General features: G+C 43.9%; 2 protein-coding genes across 2 annotated transcripts; both read right to left on the bottom strand.

The window, feature by feature from the left end:
• Positions 1-446: 446 nt before the first annotated feature.
• LOC110674162 lies at positions 447-6,235 on the bottom strand. The gene is made up of 2 exons (XM_021838015.1): positions 4,580-6,235; positions 447-880 (listed from the first exon to the last, which is right to left on the bottom strand). Exons 1-2 carry the CDS (start codon positions 4,946-4,948, stop codon positions 509-511), a joined length of 741 nt encoding a protein of 246 aa, XP_021693707.1. The 5' UTR covers positions 4,949-6,235; the 3' UTR covers positions 447-508.
• A 927-nt stretch (positions 6,236-7,162) lies between these two features.
• LOC5576199 lies at positions 7,163-19,465 on the bottom strand. Its single transcript, XM_001662488.2, has 3 exons — positions 19,058-19,465; positions 8,857-9,411; positions 7,163-7,759 (listed from the first exon to the last, which is right to left on the bottom strand). The coding sequence occupies exons 1-3, from the start codon at positions 19,172-19,174 to the stop codon at positions 7,529-7,531; spliced, it is 903 nt and encodes a 300-aa protein (XP_001662538.1). The 5' UTR covers positions 19,175-19,465; the 3' UTR covers positions 7,163-7,528.
• Positions 19,466-19,891: the final 426 nt, after the last annotated feature.

Consider the following 19,891-nt stretch of genomic DNA (forward strand, 5'->3'; position numbering starts at 1 on the left):
TGGGGCGCAGCGAGCTAGGTGGATTGACCAGGTGCACTAGGACCTGGAGAGCATGGGTCACAGTCGAGGATGGAGAGAAGCGGCCATGAACCGAGTGAATTGGCGAATTTTTGTTGGCGAGGCTTTATCAAGATAATTGATGTAGAGCCAAATAAGTAAGTAAGTCATATTAGGAAGATAAGAAAGTGTGTTCTTTTTTCTTTTTTGATCATTTGAATTTAAATTCAAAATCGGGTGGGATGAGATCACTTATTTTGCGAATGTTTCACATAACAATCAAAAGCAATGAGAAATAATAGTCATTTCCTAATCATTTGAGAAATCGCTTGACGATATGAAGAACAACCAAAGCAACATCAGATACCTACCTAGTTTTGTAAGAACGCGTGTGTAAATTATCTATTACCATCAGACTAAACATACTTTCGTAAAACAAATACGATGAGTAAAATTCAAACTATTTTTATTTGACTTATAATACTGCTACGTTTGGATTTACCATCGCATTTCACGTGCCCATCATCTTCCGTTTCTCCGCTTCGATTCGGTCCAGCGAGATGAGATTCTGTATTTTGTGCTGGAGGATGAAAGCCTCCATCCGGGACATGCTCCGCAGCTGGCTCGCAACGCTCAGCCCAAAGTAGTGGAACTCGTCGGTGACGTCGTGCGGGTTCGTTGGACGTTGGGGTGGTTCAAATATTCCCCGCGTCCGGATCCTTTTCGGTGCTTTTGGCCTGGCTGCTGCTGCTGCTGCAACCTTGTACAGGATCGGCCTTGGCATTCTGGGTTCTGGTGTCGGGGGCAGGGCTTCTTGCATGGGATGAGTAAGCTCTTCTTCGAGCTCCGGTTGTTCCGGGAATTGATCTTCTTCCATCACTTCCTGTAATTGGGACAGAGAGAGTTATTGAACAGTTTTATATAACCACAACGGTATCTCCGTCCCTACATGACTAACGGGAACAGAAATTCATCCAACATGAGATACCAGACAAAACTATAGCGATACGTGCGACCAGATTGGATATACCTCTTCCGCTCCCCAAATAGCTATTCCGTATGATTTTAATTTCACTTCGAACCTCCTCAACTGTTGTTAGGCACATGTCCACCATAATTTGGCAGTATGCTCCGTACCGAAGACCTTTGTCCGAATAGTCCGCGGATGGGCATAGTTCCAGAGAAATTCGTGCTTCCGTTACAATTGGAGATGGTTCGCTTAAAGTTTGCTGATATAACAAGCAAACATTCACAAAGCATCATCCAAGCTGACAGAAGATAGCGTTCATCTGTATGTGTAGATAGATGTCCATAATACAGTCGCCTTTGTTATGGATTATGTTATGTATTGGCTTAAACTCAGATGTTTCCATCAAATAAATTTACAAATGCAATAATTCTGTAGAAGCGGTAATTCAAAGCTGTTCAGCAGAGCAAACCATAGCTCAGGTAACTGGCCATCCCGGCCATCCATTAATTACGTAAGGGGTTATGGGGGGAGGAGGGTGGTTGACATTTCTAACGCGCCATACAATTTATTTTTAATTTTCATACAAAAAAATCTTACCATGGGGAGAGGGGGTTTCGGACAGTCATCCACAATGAATGGACAGCCCCCAAGAATCAAAGACAAGGCGATTTCGAGAGAAACGACGAAACGTATATGCTTGCATCCTTCCAATATGTTGACGCACATGAGAGGGGTCGTTGGTTTAGATCGCAGCCGAATAGTATTTCTTCATGACAAGACAGAATCGAGAATTCATGTCCTACTGGAATTTATTGCACCGACTAAAATGAGCAATTGACTTGGATGATGGTACGATGCGGATTGATTCTAAAGCTACCAGAACGTGTACTGCCTAATGCGCAAATATTTGGCTAGGTATAAACCAACAGGAAAACATCGGTTTAAGGTTAAGGTGAAACAGTTTGGAATCTACTTTTAAGATTGCACTCAAACTTCAAAGGCACAAATCTCGCGAAGAAAGCATCCAACAACGATGCACTTTTTATTTTGGCTTTGTGCACTAGCAGAAAGCTTAAAATAAGAAGATCAGAAACATTTGCTTACTATTTCTCCAGTTTTGTGCCTTTGAAAACGTGAGTAGGGGTATAAGTCGGCCATTGTGCCGGCCATCTTTGAACTCCGAGATGTTTCATCTTAAAGAAACAATGCCAACATACTATCATGAACTGTTTGCGACAAACATTGTTATCGTTATGTTTTCGTACTTTTCATCAGCTCAACGATAAGATGCGCAACTATGTTTAACTCCTCTACCGGCAACATAATTTAATTACCACAAAAAAATAGTCAAACAGCGATAACTGTTTCGTTTTCGATGTTTTTGCACCATTTTTTCAAAAGCCTTTAAATAACTCTTCTATTTTAAGTATCTGTGTCGATGTTGATCATAAGTCATCTAGATCCGGAGAAATTCCGAAGTTTCTTGGGGGACCGACGTTTTTCTATAACCTACGTAAATAACTCAGACTACAGATTTTTTGTCATGATCGGTCATTCGCTTTTCGAAACTGTACTTCAATGTGAGTTTATTGTGAAAAAATGAAGGAAATTGCGGAGGACGGGGTTGGTGGTCTGATGGCTACCGCTTCTGCTTCATATGCAGAAGGTCATGGGTTCAATCCCAGGCCCGTCCCTTTCCTCGTACTTTGTAGTTGTATATCTCTCACTTGCTTCTATCTTCCATTCTAAATATATCCACACTCTAACTATTCGGTTCATAGCAAACGCTAGAACCAGAGACGGACAAGAAACCGTTTCCCTAACGCTTCATACTTCCACGCGCACGCCTTTCTTACGCCTGATACATAGGCAGTCTGCTAACCACAAAAGCAAACCTCTCTGCCATGCCTTTCCCCCAATCCATACACTCCCGCATGAACTGGCGTAGATGCAGTGGAATATACGGTCTACGTGGGCGCCAGTTCAATGCATCATCAATTCCTCCCCCTTCCCCTCATTGGTCTGCATTCTGACGAGGCAAGTGCCATTGTTGCCTAAAAATAGAAGATCACCAGCACTTATACCAAAGACAAATTAAAGACCCTCATGTCCCTTGCAGTTGCTCAAAATTTTATGGCTCATAAGGTAATCTAGAATGCCGTTCAAAGTGTACTGCGATCTGTCAAATTTGGGTACTTTTTGCACTACCGAGGGACCAAATGCAGTACTAGAAGTGGTACCCAATCTGAGCCCGAGGCTGACGGACCTGCTTATACACTGAGGATGCCTGTTAGTCCCAAGCAGTCATTCAGTTGGTTCCTTGTGTAAGTGCAGCTGATCTGGCGATACTGGAGTAGCATCCACGGGCGGTCAATCAAGCTCAAGCTCAAGCTCAAAAAAATGAAGGAAATTGCGGAAATTGGTGCAACATTTCTACCAATCTGGCCACCTGGTACCAATCTGGCAGTATGAGGATTCTTAAAATTACAAAAAACATCGTTTTGTAATTAGCAGATTTCTTGAAGACAACAATTCGTAAGATTTTTTCAGAGAAGCTCCTTATAACTTAACATTGTTCAGCCCACATTTTAGTTTTTTGTTAAATTGACTAAAAACAAAATGGCACCCTAAGATTTTTTGTATGGAGAATGTCGGTCCCCAAAGGAACATCTGAATATCTTCAAAACGATATGACCAATGATCAATATTGATACAGATTCTAAAAATAGAAGAGTTTTTTGAAGGCTTGTGAAAAAATGGCGCAAAGGTATCGAAAAACAAAAAAGTTATCGCTGTTTGAATATTTTTATGGTGAACAAATGAAGCTGTCGGTAGAGGGGTGAAAGATTATGATTGAATGCATTTGGGTTGATGATGTACCTTCTTGTTCGCCACAAGTGCAAGCAAGGATGATAAATATCATAGGCCAGGGGAAGTGGTTCACCTAGAGTGAATTTCTGTCAGAGAAAAAGTAGATTTTGTATAAGATTTGACAGAAAAATGAATGACAAGTTCATCCACTTCTCCTGGCCTATGGACCAATGCAAGCGTTCACTCGTTGACGTTTGAGCGGTGCCGGGTTATTTACGTGACCATGGCAACTAGTGAATTTGGCACCGCTCAAACGTCAAATTAGTGAACTCGTGCATTGGTCCATTGGCATCCAAAGCTCCCAGCAGCAGCGTAACAAAACTTTGTTGTGAATTTGTAAGGTTTCCCATATACGACATATGACAGCTTCTAGGGCTAAAGGTGTAAGTGGCATTTTGGTTGATTTTGAGTAACTATAAACGGGAAATTCGTTTGTTTTGAAGCTTTTTCATATTATTTCAATATAGTTTTTCCATCCAAAAGGAAATAACTTTTCTTATTATTTGCTTCAATGCAATTTGTTTGGAGATAAAAATGCTGGAAAACCCGTTATTAAGTATGTTTTTGTCACCCCTTTGCTTTTAACTCCCGCATATCAGATTCAGACTTCTTCCGAACAAAATTTCCATCCAGATTTATTAATAAAAGACCTGGCGATGAGCAGTGAACAACTAATCAATTTGTAGTTCCTATCCCATGATGGATGTAAAGTCTAGAGGAAGAAACCCCAACACGACTCACCTTCTTAACCACCGAGTGCTGAGCCACCGGCGAAAGGAACTGGTCCAACAGATCATACCAAACCAGCTTGATTTGGTACTGGCCGCCGGATTTGATGTTCCGATTGCGTTCCGCCGTGTACGTGTCCCGGAGGCTTTTGATTTTCTTCTTCACCTCGTCCACCGAGTCCATGTCCATCTCCTCCATGAGCGCCCGGTAGCTTTCGCACCGTCTGGCCCGCAGCGTGTAGTCCGGATGGTTGGTGTTCCACAGCAGTTCGTGCTCCCGGTACAGTTCCACCAGCCGGATGGTTTCCATGTCGGACATCTTGCGGCCTCCGACCATTTTTCGGCTGCGCCTAACGGTCGGCACCACCAGTCGATCGCTCATGCTTCGGGAGCCGGTGCTCGTTATCACTTTTGCAAGTGCAAAACGCCCGCAAATTTATGGAAAAATTGGTGTAAATTTTCACACCAGCTGCTGATAGGCACGCTCACAATTTGCTGGCAGCAAGCAAACTTTTCATGCAATCTGATGGTGACATAAATCGAGCTGACAGCATCAGCTTCATTTCCACTATGGACTGATGATGATGGCGATGGTGTTGTGTTGGTGTGTTTGAGGCGCTTCATTTAAACTCAATCAGCATCGTATAATCGCAACGTGTCAGCATGCCTATGGTAAGGATCGTTTTTCATCTTTGGTTTCTTCAGGGAGTCACGATGCAACGCTGAGCAGTATCACTTTAATTTTTGAAGACATACTCTCAAATACGCATGATTATTATATTTTCCATGTTGCATTTATTGAGTTCTCGAAGATTGGGCTTTGGTATGGTGCTAATGCTAAGTTGTGGAGGGCGGTGAACACAATTCATCGAAAAGCTACTCTCAGGCACAAAAACCAGACCAAGAGTACGACCTGTATCATTCCGTTGTGCATTTCTTTCGGAAAATCCATATTATCTACTAATGCTATGCTTGCCGGCGTGAAGAATAATGAGCTAATGTGCGGAATGCTCAACTTGATCACATACGATGCGAAGATGATTGCATACAGCATAACAATGTTATCACAAACATACCGAACTGGTGAGGAATAAAGTTTTCACAACATTAATCGGCTCTGTTCACACATCTGTTCGATCCTTCCACCGTGGTCTGTTGGGGAATGAGAAAGCTAGCATGTCGCTCGGAAACAGCAATTAACAGTCACCACACCGCTTATGCTGCAATTATCGCTGAGGACATCTGCCACATCGAAAAACACTGCTGGTTGAGAAAGGCTACATCCAGAACCAATCATTATTATGTGGATTCCGTCAACATGCTCAGCTTACACGTACCGATTATGCTTCTTGCAAGCTACACAAATGGTTTAATTTGCATGCCGTTCCTGACGCAACCACGGCACGGCAGTCGTGATGTTGATATTTGAGTTCCGCCGAGATGTGTGATTCCATCATCAGTCGGAAGTGAACTGTTTGCACCGCTGGATTTCTTCTTCGCAGCAATCGGATAGCCAAAACACAAGCAACATTTTTGACAGAGTAAAAGCACAGTTCGAAATTCGATCTTACTTTGAGCAAAGTTTCGTTTTATTCATATGGTTTTGAGTAAATGATCAGAGACTTCACTTAACTCCAATCGGTTAGAGCAAGTATTCGGGTTTAATGATACGGCCTAATGTTTCTTACCTTGTATGCACACCGTCAAATCGGGAAACTGAAGCCTGCGCTGGTTGGCGCCTACTTGGTTGATATTTTGAATTCCATTTACGGCACGGCTGCCATGTGTGTCGACGACAATTTATACGTTTTCCTACGACAAATTTGTACTTGATAATTGACAATTCGCTAAGAATGATGAATTTACGCCAAATGAATGGTTATTCTCTGCTGGAATCGATCATGGGCCAATCGCTTCTAGTCGCTGCCCTAAGGCTTTCTGAACTGCAAAAAGTCATCGTTTGCGCGGTTTACCACGAAATTGACGGCCTCCTCCGGATTCTGTGTTGAATGTTATCTTTGCTTATCGTTCTACCGGCATACGTACACCGTGACCTGCCCACCGGAGTCTGCCGTGCTTGATACGCCTGGCAGTATCGGGTTATTCAACGAGCTCCTCCTCTTCATCTCCTTCCATGGCTTCCTCGAAGCTTGTACATAAATGGTACTGACACTGTTCGCCATGAACATGACCGATATCAGACTCACAAGCAGGGATTTGGCCTTGGCGTCCATTTCTTTGGATTTGGTCGTTTCGCCGGCCTCCGTTGAAGCATTCTTCATCACTGCGTCCCAAACTTATGAAGCTTCGAAGTAGACTTCACGTGGAACTCCCCAAATATCGTAACCGGTTCCGAATAACTGAGGGATTCAGTGAACGGTTACTTATCCCTAATTGTCGTCCACAAGCCGAATAGGTCCGAAATATTCATTTGAGTTGCTTCATGTTGTCTTGCGCCTAATGAATACCATCCCTTTACGCCCCCTTTCTTTCTGAGACATTCGTTTTTCAGCCAATCGTTTTTTCCAAAATCTAACATGATCCCAACGTTTGCTAAAAGGATTTCTTTTCGTTCTTAGCAGTGCTTCACGTGTCGTATAAATTTCGAGATTTATTTTTTTCACATCACTGTTTTTTATGAAATACTCGAACTCAAATCAGGCATCGTTATGCCTCATAATATATTTTATAGGAAACAAATTCACTTTGGCGTACGCTTCACTTACCACATTAACAAAAAAGACTAACAAAAGCTCAAAAATTGTCCAAAAACGTGTACTACCGGAAGTGGTTGAACCACCGTAGCAAACGCAACTGGAGCGCGCAAGATTTCCGGCAAGTTGATTTTCCACGGGACATCATCATCGTATGTGTAACTTTTTGGTTTGATGGCACTTTACGCTGCGCTCCCCCCCCCCCCCACTCACTAGTTGCCTACCAGTTCTACCTACGTCCCGATTCATTAGGAAAATTTCACCAGTTTCAGAATCCCGTCGCTGCCTCCGACGTACACTGAGTTGTTATCCGCTCCTATCTGGAGGGCATTCAAGCAACCTGCCGCGAGGTTCACTTCCGCCAGCAGTTGGGGATCCTTGTCCGAACTCGACCACTTCTTGACGAAGCCATCGTAACCCGCCGAGTAGAGGTACTCATCCGTCCCCAGGAGGCAGTTGATGATCATGTCGTGGGCTTTCTGTGGGTGTAACGCAGAGTAAACTTGTAACAGACGAAATTCACACTGTTAGGGCTGGTAGCAACTGAGTTTTTTTTATATGATCTCTAGGGACATCATGCCAGGAATCACAATATAGATTTTTTATAAGGCTTCCAAAGATAATTCAAAAATTAAACCTGAAACTTGTTCAAAGATAAACCAAGAATATACTCCAGAAATTCCACCAGGAATACCTGCAGATGTTTTTCAAGAATGTTTTAAGTCCCTCCAGTGAACCTACACCGTGATTCTTTCACCGATTTCCCACACGTGTTCTTTGAAGATATCCATTAATTTTCTGAAAGCATTTTTCGAAATCGTTTCTGTAGTAGAGCAAGGGAAATTACTGGAAAAAATGAAAAAAAAAAGAACGAAACAGTAACGAAATCTTTTCAAACTCTGGAATACACGTTAGCAGAGGCGACTCGTAAGCTCAAATTGGTTGCTGAAAGTCAAGATTTTCTATTCGCGGAACAGGTAGATTTGAGTTTAGAGAATCACCACTGAACGTTTGCAGACATTATTAGTTGATATTCTAGAACAACTGGAAAAATCTGTGAACGAATTTGTTGAAAAATCTCCGTGATCTAGAATAGTCTTTGGGAAAACTTTTAGAAAAATCCATGTGGAAATTAATGAATGTAATAGCTCTGCAAAAGGATTTCTCGGAGCAAATTTTGGAGAAATTCATCTGAGCATATTTGAATAATCGCTGAACAAATTTCTTGAAGAACTGATGGAGAAATTTAGGGAGCGAAGCCTAGATAAATTTCAGGAGAAATCGCTAGAATAACCTTGAGCTTTTCTTTGAGAAATCCTGAAGAACCTGTGGAATAGGCGTGCGAGAGTTTCTTTGATTTTTTTTTACCTGGGGTATGTAGAATTTTTCACACGGATTCACTACAAACAGAAAAATGAAAATAAGTGACATTAGAGACAATGTTCGTTGCAAATGAGACATCAGAGAGAGACCTTCCAGTGAAACTAGAAACTTTAAGAGCCTTGCATTAATATAGCGACCAAGTCTTCAAAAAGAGACCTGCTACCAGCCCGTCCCTTCGAGTAAAATATCTTACTTCTTTGGTCCACAGCATTCGAAACTGTTCTTTGGCGCTATTTCTGATGAAGACTATGCCGAGCCCGTCGCGGGTAACGATGGCCACGTTGTTGCTGACTCCGTTGGTGCAGCTGCCACAGAGGGTCACGGGACACCGGCCAGGAATGCTCGCCTTGGTCATGTACCGGCCGTTGGCCGACCCTTCCAGTACCTCCGTTACCGTCAGATCATTTTCCCTTATCGAATAGATGATATTGTTCTGTATGACCAACGAGCGTACCTCTTCGACCAGGTTGAACTTGAACTTCATCCGGTGGTCCACCCACATGGTTACGATGCCCTTGTCGTCGCCACTGTAAAGATTGTCTTTGCTATCTACGAACAGGGACTCGATGTCATCTCCGCATTTTAGTAGTTCCTTAACCTCGTCCGATTGTAACGGTTTGGGCAGGCAGCGGATCGTGCCATCGCTACTGCTGGTATATATCCGACCGCGGGAGTCGACTGCCATCGCATAGATCCATCCCTCGTGGACGGCAATTTCCTTTGTCAGGGTGAGGTCTTTGCTCCATACCTGAATCAAGATAAAGCGAATAGATATTATTATTATTATTATTATTTTTTATTTATTTATTTATTTGGCCTTTTGTTTCCATTGTTTGGCCATGTTTTGTCAACAAATAATTCACATATCAATATTACAATTTATAAAGAAATTTGCTATTGTTTTATGCACATTCATGTCTCTGCTACGTGGTATTAACTGTAGCTCTGGAAATGCCCTTCCACTGACGATTTCAACCCAAACATTCCGTCTCCAATTATCGTAGATGTTGCAGTCGAATAGGAGATGATCTGGCGAAGCTACGCCTTCACCACACTGGCAAGTGTCGTTTTCAACGATGTTATTCCGCTTGAGGTGTGACGGCAGTCTGGGGTAATTGCTTATCAGTTTGGATAGAAGAACGATTTCTCTCCGTGATTTCGGACGACTTCTTTAGCTTTCAAGGATGAGTTTCTTGATAATTCGAACGATACCGTTTTGTCAACAGGTACCACTTTCTGTCTCATGCCTAATTCGAACTCAAAACATGGCAGCACTTCGAATGTTTACACTTGACGTCCTGTATAAGCCGTGTACTGTAAAATACTACGACGGATCCAGCTTGAAGCAGAACCATCGATTGTCGTCTTCACAAATTTATCATTCCAAGATTTGATTGAATATCTTCGTTCAATGAATTTCATAGTTGCAGCTTTTCTTCTGATATCTAAAGGTGTTAGACCTGCCATCACCTCTTCTTCTTCTCTCTGGCGTTATGTCCCAACTACGACAAAGCCTGCTTCTCAGATTAGTGTTCTTATGAGCACTTCCACAGTTATTAACTGAGAGCTTCCTTTGCCGATTGACCATTTTTGCATGTGTATATCGTGTGGCAGGTACGAAGATACTCTATGCCATGGGAATCGAGAAAATTTCCATTACGAAAAGTCCCTCGACCAGCGGGATTCGAACCCACGATCCTCAGCATGGTCATGCTGAATAGCTACGCGTTTACCGCTACGGCTATCTGGGCCCTTAGTGGCCATCACCTCTAGAGAACCCGTATGAGTTGTTTACGTAAATCCAAGTGAAATACGTATGCAGTTCCATTGGATCCGGTCTAAAGTAATCGAATCTTTCTCGGAGGCGCCACGGAAAAATATAGACCCGTACTCCAAGATCGGTCTAACGCAAGATTTGTAGATGGTAAGAAGAGCGCCAGGATCGGCACCCCGATGGGCTGTACTCTAAAATTTGACCTTCCACTCGCAGCTGCGGCACATCGTCTACCATTCTTTTCGTAAAAACAATTGCTGTACACTTAGAAGGTGATACTTGTAAGCCAAGGTTGTTGATTTCGTGCACCATGTCATTGATTGCTTCTTGGGATTTATTTATACTATCCAGCATATTCGAACCACGCATCGCAATTGTTATATCATCAGCAAAGCCGACCCGAATAACAGCACAGGGACGAATGACCTTCGGGTTAAAGTCCCTCTCAAACAACAATAACAACAGAATAACAGCACCATCCGACAACTTGAATATGCGATATCAAGTAGGGTGATCAAAGTAATTTGGACAGACCGTTACGCGTATATAATTTGGTCATTTACGGCAAAATCAAATGGAGGTGGCCAAATTATATACGCCTAACGCTCTGTCCAAAATACATTAAACACCCTAGGTATCCAATGAAACTACTTGAGTCAAATAAGTATTTTCTCATGTACATATTGGTATTTAAAACCGTAACGCGAAAAAGTTGAAACATCTTGTTTTATAACCATAAAATTATTGAAAATTTTGGATCAATGAATTTATGAAAAAATCAACAGATCGATCTTCGAAAAATGATTATCGAAACATTTGATTCAATTAGATATCGATACTTTTGATTCGATATTTTGTTGGTATCGATACTTTCTTTCAATACTACTTTCAAGTAAAAAAATCGATACCTTGATGGTATCGTTTCATCCATACAAATTGTTTTTTTTTTGTAGGGTGTTCAGCTGGAATATATAATCGAGCTGTAATATTATCAGCACTGAACCCTATGTCTTTCTGGCGTCACATCTCAGCTGGGGCAGAGCCTGCTTCTCTGCATAGTGTTAGACGGAATATGATATGTGGCCCGCTTTAAATTTTTTTTGGACATTGTGCAGATTTGTTTAAACCTTTTGTAGTTTGCGCGAATGCAGTCAACTTCTAGACCATACTTTTATCTTGTTTATTTCATCGAAGGGTTTCAAGTAACTTCTCGTTCTTATGGGACAACTATGCTGTATAACGAATAGATTAATTATTTGAAATAAACATCAATGGATGGATTATGTCCTCCCATCGCGGCAAGGTCGCATAAACAAGGAGAGAGGCCTAAACGTTTACATAGAAAGTTGCCCGCGAATCTTTACCTTTTTACCCTTCTTACAACCATAAGAAGGGTATAAAGATCGCTTGAAAAACCGACTTTTGATCCGAGGCCCGGAGGGCCAAGTCTCATATACCAATCGATAGAGCTCGACGAACTGAGCACATGTCCGTGTGTGTGTATGTGTGTTTTTTTTTTTTTTTTTTTTTTAGTTTTAGAAGGTGGTAAATTACATTTACGAACTAACCCAGCGTTTCACGCATGGCCATCAGTCTGAACGTGCTGTTCAGCCGGGAGCGGTTCCTCTTCGTCTGCAGTGCTGTCACCCACACGGGGCCAGCGTATCTGAGTACCGACGTCGACACGCTCGCCAGTAGTCGCTTCTTGCTGCTGCTGATCGCTGAGTTGTTGGGCATGATCCGGGATAGAGCTGATATCACCTTCACGGCCCTCTCACATGCATAATCGACATGGCTGTTGAAGCTCAGCCGATCATCGATCATCACTCCCAGGTGTCTGACTTCCCGCTTTGAGTCGATGGTACACTGTCCAACCGAGATTCTCGCCTTCTGCACTGCCTTTCGGTTGCTTATCATCACAAATTCGGTTTTGTGATGGGCTAACACAAGCTTCTTCCCTCGCATCCATTCTTCCACGGCGTCTACTGCTTCGGTAGCAAGTATTTCTACTTCCTCTAGTGATTCGCCGATGACTACGAGCACCACGTCATCCGCGAAGCCGACGATCTTCACACCCCGGGGGAAGCTCAGCTTCAACACTCCATCATACATAGCGTTCCAGAGAGTCGGGCCAAGAATAGAACCCTGTGGGACGCCCGCTGTGACTGTCGTGCACCTTTTCCCAGCGTCTGTTTCGTAGATCAGTGTACGATTTTGAAAGTAGCTCCTCAAAATCTTACAAAGATACTCGGGGACCTCCAATCTGTGCAGCGATTCGGCGATCGTAGCCCAACTGGCACTGTTGAAGGCATTTTTACGTCTAGAGTGACCACACCGCAGTACCGATTTCCTCTCCTCTTTTGCTTCCGCGCCGTATCCATAGCTTCCACGACCGTTCGGATGGCATCAACGGTGGATCTACCTTTCCGAAAGCCGAACTGCATGTCGCACAGGCCGTTTTCTCCCTCCGTGTATTTCGTAAGCCTGTTTAGGATTACTCGCTCCAGCACTTTGCCAACTGTGTCCAGCAGACATATCGGTCTATATGCTGAAGGATCTCCAGGAGGCTTGCCTGATTTAGGCAGCAGCACCAGCTTTTGTCGCTTCCAAATGTCGGGGAAGTTACCCTCCTCGATACATTTTTGCAGTACGATCCTGAACATATCCGGGTTTTCTTGGATTGCTGCTTGCAGAGCTACGTTGGGGATACCGTCTGGTCCCGGAGCCTTCCTGGTTTTTAAGGCTTTCGCCACCGCGATCAGCTCATCGTTCGTTACCTGGGCTTCTTCTTCGTCGTTATCCTGAGCTCCGTAAGGTGTGGACGGCCAGCTCGTCGGTTCATGCCGGGGGAATAGCGCTTCAATGATGGTCTTCATCTTCTCCGGACACCTATCGGGTGGTACAGCTGGGCCCTTCAACTTCGCCATTGCAACTCTGTAGGCGTCACCCCACGGGTTTGAATTGGCGTTGCGACAGAGCTCCTCCAGACAGGCTTTCTTGCTGAGCCGAATTTCCTTGTTGAGAGCGGTTTTCGCCGCCTTGTACGCTGGTCTTCGATCTGCTCTTTCAGCGTCGTTGCGGGCTCTCTGCATCATTCTCCTAGCCCGAAAGCAGCTTGTACGCAGGTCGGCAATCGTCGAGTTCCACCAGTAAGCTGGGCGGCGACCATGTCGCGGTTTACCTTCCCTCTGCATGGTTGCATCGCACGCTCGTGCTAATGCCGCTGTCAACTCATTCGCAGTAGCGTGTTGAGCATTGCGCTCCAATCTCAACGCCTCAACAAACACCTCCTTGTCAAACTGCGACGTTTTCCACCTCCGCTCTTTCGAAGGGATCGCACGCGCTTCCAACTGCCGTCCGCTACCAATATTGTACCGAAGCGCTTGGTGGTCACTGTGCGTATACTCCTCACTCACTCGCCAGTTCAAACTTCCTGACAGCCCAGGGCTACAGAAAGTTACGTCAATAATTGACTCTCGACCATCCCGACGGTATGTGCTGGTGGTACCATCGTTGGCCACATCGACGTTTAGCCTTGCCAAGGCCTCCAGTAGACTGCTCCCTCTTGAGTTGGTGAAGCGACTGCCCCATTCTATGGCCCACGCGTTGAAATCGCCGGCTATGACGACTGGTCTGCAGTCCGTGAGCTCTTCAGTCAGCTTGTCGAGCATCTCGTTGAACTGGTCAATAGACCATCGCGGGGGTGCGTAGCAGCTACAGAAGAAGACTCCGTTAATTTTGGCTATTACAAAGCCTTCATCTGCACGATGTACCACTTCCTGGAAAGGATATCTTCCCACCGTCCATATCGCCACTGATTTTGCGTTGTCTGCTATCCAGTTCCCATCGCCGGCCGGGACACGGTATGGCTCCGAGATGATAGCCACATCGCACTTGTACTCCGCCACAGATTGCCTCAGCAAGTGTTGTGCTATGTCACAGTGGTTGAGGTTAATTTGAATTACCTCCACTGTGGTTTGGTAGCAGTCGCCTTTATGAAGGCCGGGCATCGCAGGCCTCCTGTAACGTGGTTGTTATTATCTCCGTTAGCGCAGATCATGCACTTTGGGGGCTTCCGGCAGGCTTGCGCCTTGTGGCCTTCTTCTCCGCACCTTCTGCATGAATTACCTCTGTCAGGCCCCTTGCAGAATCTTGCAAGATGGCCGTACTCGTGGCATCTATAGCATGCTTCCGGTTTCTGAGAGACGCTCAGTGGACATACCGACCAGCCTACTTTGATCTTCTCCGTTTTTAGTGCTTTGACGGCCGCTTCAATCGGAAGCCTAATTGATGCTATTAGCATTCCGGATGGTCCCTTCCTTATGCGGATCTGCATCTGCACTTCTCCTAGCATGCACTGCTCTTTCATGGCAACCCTTACATCGTCGTCCGTAGAGATTGCGTCCAAGTTCTTGCATTCAAGGACTGCCTCCGGACACACGGCTCTCACTTCTACCGTATTACCCATGGCTTTCTCGGCGAGCTCTTTGTAGGAAGAGCTGCTGGCCATCGGGTCTCGTTTTAACTCCAGGATCATATCTCCGGTGCGGGTGCGCCTGACTTTCCGCACGTCTGCACCCAGCTGTTCGAGCTCCGGGTTTGTCCGCATTGCACGGAGAACCTTCTCGTACGAGTCATCGCTTGCCTTGACTATAAGCGCCTCGCCTCTCTTCCGGCCCTTGAAGAGGCTTTGTTTTTCGGACCTGCTCTTGGTTTTCGTCTTCCGATTTTTCGCCTTGACGATTTCCCATGGGGTATCGTTGCCTTCCTTGGTGGTTGCTGCGTTCGCTGGGCCTGACTCGTTGACGCGGGTGTCCTTGTGTTTCTTGGAACCACCCGGTCTTGCATCTCCTGGTGATGCTCTTGGCCTCTTCGGTGTGAAGGGCACGCTCTCCGTCCTCTGGGATTTGTCCCTCTTTGCGTTGGTTTCCCTCGCAAAAGTAATTGGCATCGCCGTTTGTTGAATCGGCACTTGCCTTATTTCTAAGGCAGTCTTGGCCGCCGACAACTCCTTCTCAGTCGATTCCACTTTCTGTGCAACGGCCGCCCATTCCTTGACAGCTAGTCCAAGAGTTCCTTGGATCTTCAACACCAAAGTCTTGATGTCTTTGTGCACATTACTTCTTTTATCGACGAACTCGTGCAATTCGTCCACCAGTTTCTTGGCTGCTACAACTCTCGGTAGCTTTGGCACCTTCGACCATGCACTGACCTGAGCCTGTTGCTGCTGCTGAAGCTGTTGCTGCTGCTCTCGAGGCTGCTGCTGCTGCTGCTGTTGAAGCTGTCGCTGTACCTGCTGCTCCTCCTGATTGCGCTGCTGTTGCCCTAGCTGCGATGGTGGTGACCGTACTAAGCCACCTTTAGCGAAAGGGTTCGCCGCGCCTTCTTCGATCTCAATTATACTCTCTTCCATTCTTCAGGGTCCCCCCTCTGGGTCGCTATCATTTCCCGCCGTACGTAGTCGCCTTTCATGATCCCATGGTTATCTTTGCAAGCAGGGAGGCCATGCAAGGGTTGACACGATCCCTTATGAGAATCGTGTTCAGAGCCGGATCGGCGTAGATCGGGGTTTAGTCATCCGAGCCTAGTACTCATCACTTAAGATGGACGGGATCCGAACGTATCCAGAGGCCTGCCAAGGTTTTACCGGGACGGGGGCAATCGCACCATTAGCCTACTCGCCGTGTATGTGTGTGTGTATGTGTGTGTGTGTTACAAAAAATGTCACTCAATTATCTCTGCCGTTTGTCAACCGATTTAAACACTTTTAGCTCTAAAAGAAAGCTACAACATTCCCATAGAACGCTATTGAATTTCATTGCGATCGGACATTTCGTTACAGAGTTATGATTCAAACAGTATCGTGAAGTACTAGAAAAAGCATATTCTAATATTTTCAACTGTCTGCATTTTGATCGATATCTCAGCCATTTTTGAACCGATTTAAGTTCTTTTATCGGCTAATGAAAGCTCTGACATTCAATCATAAGCCTTCAAATTCATTGAAATCGGATTACTAGTTTCAGAGATATCATTGGAAGAATTTTCTAAGGCACTGGAAAAAAAAATTTCTCTAAAATATTCATTTTTTTACATTTTGATCAATTTCTCAGCTATTTTTAATCCAATTTAAGCTCTTTTTTCGTCGATTGAAAGCTCGGATATCATTCACAACCATATTGCAATCGAATTATAAATTACAGAGATAAAAATCATTATTTTCAAAAATCTCTAAAATTCCCCTTTTTTTAATTTAAACTTGCACATATATCTTAAAAAAATCGCAGGCAAAATCATTTTAGGACATCGATTTTTCATTTTTCGATATTATTTTACAGGATAGCAACATGGGTTTATAGACCCTCTTAAACTATGATAATAAGCGTATGAAAACTAATAAAGTTCGATATCCGCCTTTTGACGTGCAGTTTCCTGGACTTTTTCGCAAACCATTAAACTATTAAGGCAGATAGAACATAGTCACAACATCCTAAAGTTTAGTTATACACCGGGGATTCGCTGGTTGGAACACGACTGCCTTCCATCTAGCGAATCCGACCCGTTAGTAGGAAAGACTGACAGCTGGTGAAAATGCTCCACACGAACGCATCTGGACAGCAAATCGCCACAAAACGCACATATACATACGCATTTGTTCTATATATGGAGACTTCAAAGCGACGATACTCAGACGTCAAAGTCAGTTTGACATTTTCTGTTGACATTTGAGAGCTTTTAGTTGGAATATTTTCCAACCAGCGAACATCCAACCATCGAGTCATTCCATGTAGCGGAACCCCAGCGAGCGAATTCCCACTGTACTGGTACAAGGTTCCAAATGAATGATGAATAATAATTATCTCATACCTGTATGGAAATGTAAGAAGGGTTCAGTCTCACCATCGGTGGATTAAGTCAGGTTTTTAATTTAAACTTGCACATAAATCTTTAAAAAATCGCTGGCAAAATCATTTTAGGACATCAATTTTTCATATTTCGATATTATTTTACAGGATGGCAACATGGGTTTATAGACCCTCTTAAACTATGATAATAAGCGTATGAAAACTAATAAAGTTCGATATCCGCCTTTTGACGTGCAGTTTCCTGGACTTTTTCCGCAAACCATTAAACTATTAGGGCAGATAGAACATAGTCACAACATCCTAAAATTTAGTTATACACCGGGGATTCGCTGGTTGGAACACGACTGCCTTCCATCTAGCGAATCCGACCCGTTAGTAGGAAAGACTGACAGCTGGTGAAAATGCTCCACACGAACGCATCTGGACAGCAAATCGCCACAAAACGCACATATACATACGCATTTGTTCTATATATGGAGACTTCAAAGCGACGATACTCAGACGTCAAAGTCAGTTTGACATTTTCTGTTGACATTTGAGAGCTTTTAGTTGGAATATTTTCCAACCAGCGAACATCCAACCATCGAGTCATTCCATGTAGCGGAACCCCAGCGAGCGAATTCCCACTGTACTGGTACAAGGTTCCAAATGAATGATGAATAATAATTATCTCATACCTGTATGGAAATGTAAGAAGGGTTCAGTCTCACCATCGGTGGATTAAGTCAGGTTTTTGATCCTTTGATTACCCAATCAAAGTGTTTGTTTTTAAAATAGGATGTTTAAAAGTGAATATTATTGTCTTACTGGGGCCTTCCTTAGCCAAGTGGTTAGAGTTTGCGGCTACAAAGCAAAGCCATGCTGAAGGTGTTTGGGTTCGATTCCCGGTCGGTCCAGGATCTTTTCGTAATGGAAAGTTCCTTGACTTCCCAGGGCATAGAGTATACTAATGCGAAAATGGTAAACTTGGCAAATAAAGCTCTCAGTTAATAACTGTGGAAGAGCTCCTTGTTCAACGCTAAGCTTAGAAGCAGGCTCTGTCCTAGTGAGAACGTTAATGCCAAGAAGAAGAAAATTATTGTATTACTGATTGAGTTTGAGAAGCTAACCATAACTGTAAATTCCTTTTTGATAAGATCACGAAAACATTGACTCTAGTGACTTTTTGTTGCAAATAGCGACTTTTCAATGACCATGTCGAAAATAGTGATCAAGCCACTAAAAAGTGATTCGCTATCAGCTCTGGTGACCTCCCCAAAGGGTCGCAACGCACAGTTTGAGAAACTATGCTATAGGGTATAGACCCTATATACCGGTATACCATACACCGCCTATGGGTTCATTCAAATATTACGTAACGCAAAATTTGCCAATTTCAAACCCCCTCCCTCCCCCACGTAACAGCTTTTGTATGGACAATTTTAATTTTTTGTATGGACCGTAACACTATGCAAGACCCCCTCCCTCCCCCTGTTGCGTTACGTAATATTTGAACGATCCCTATATACCGGTATACCATAGCATCAGCAACAGCTGATGAACGCATAATCGGCATAATCAACCGGTGACCGAAAGCAAAAGCTTTTGGTGACGTCCGCCACTAATCCAAATATTTTCGATTTATTTTTAGAACCGTTCTCGCTTGTTGTTATGAAAAGACGAAAACGCAAACCGAAAACCGCCCGTTCTCGAACCATCGATGGACGTCATCGTGGGGTCAACATCTACGGTATGAAAATCTGACCGACACTCACCTTAACGTTTCCGTCCCCGCCGGAAGTGAATACGTGGTCCTGGGAGCAAACGATGGCCGTAATATCGCTCAGGTGTTTATCAGCGTCGGAGGCCGATTTCTCCAACATTCCGGGCATTGCTATTCTTTGGACGGCGTAAACTTAATTCTACCACACTCGAAAACTGCGAAACGATTCAATGAACGTTGGTTCAGGTCCAGTGAAGTGACCGTTCGGCACCGGTTTCGGAGGAAGCCGCAAAATAATCCGCGCAGGAGGAACACGAAAAGATTCGGTCGGTATTTTTTGACGATGTTGCAATGCAAACTGACAGCTAAAATAAAAAGCTCCCCACTGATGATTATGCTGATTGCTGATTGACTGACGATAATGAATCATGAAACGCCGCGGCGCCATCAAAATGCACACATGCACGACTTGTTTACAAAAACTATGTTAGTAGTGGTGTGCGATTTCTTCAAGGCACAGGACTTGATCGATATTTTAAACAGTGCAAAAAAGTTGCTTTAAAAATAAACATGTCAAAAATATTTAATATACCTACCTACCGTGTTGGCCTTTGGTTCGAATTTCCCGGACGCTTCAAATCCCGGACACCCAAAAATCATTATTCCGTCAACTTTTAAAAGAGCAACATGTAGAAAATATCATAATTGTGGTTCCTAAGCGAACAAACTAACCAAAAATTCTGCAAAATTGTTCAATTTGTAGTTTGTAGATTGACCACAGACAAACAGACGTAACACTCTAATTATTTTCATCGCGTGGCAGAATAGCGCCCAATTTTAATATTGTGCATTCAGATTAACTTTAGACCGAAGTTCATAAGAGAAA

Source organism: Aedes aegypti, chromosome 1 (assembly GCF_002204515.2).
Source record: "Aedes aegypti strain LVP_AGWG chromosome 1, AaegL5.0 Primary Assembly, whole genome shotgun sequence".
Lineage (NCBI taxonomy): Eukaryota > Metazoa > Arthropoda > Insecta > Diptera > Culicidae > Aedes > Aedes aegypti.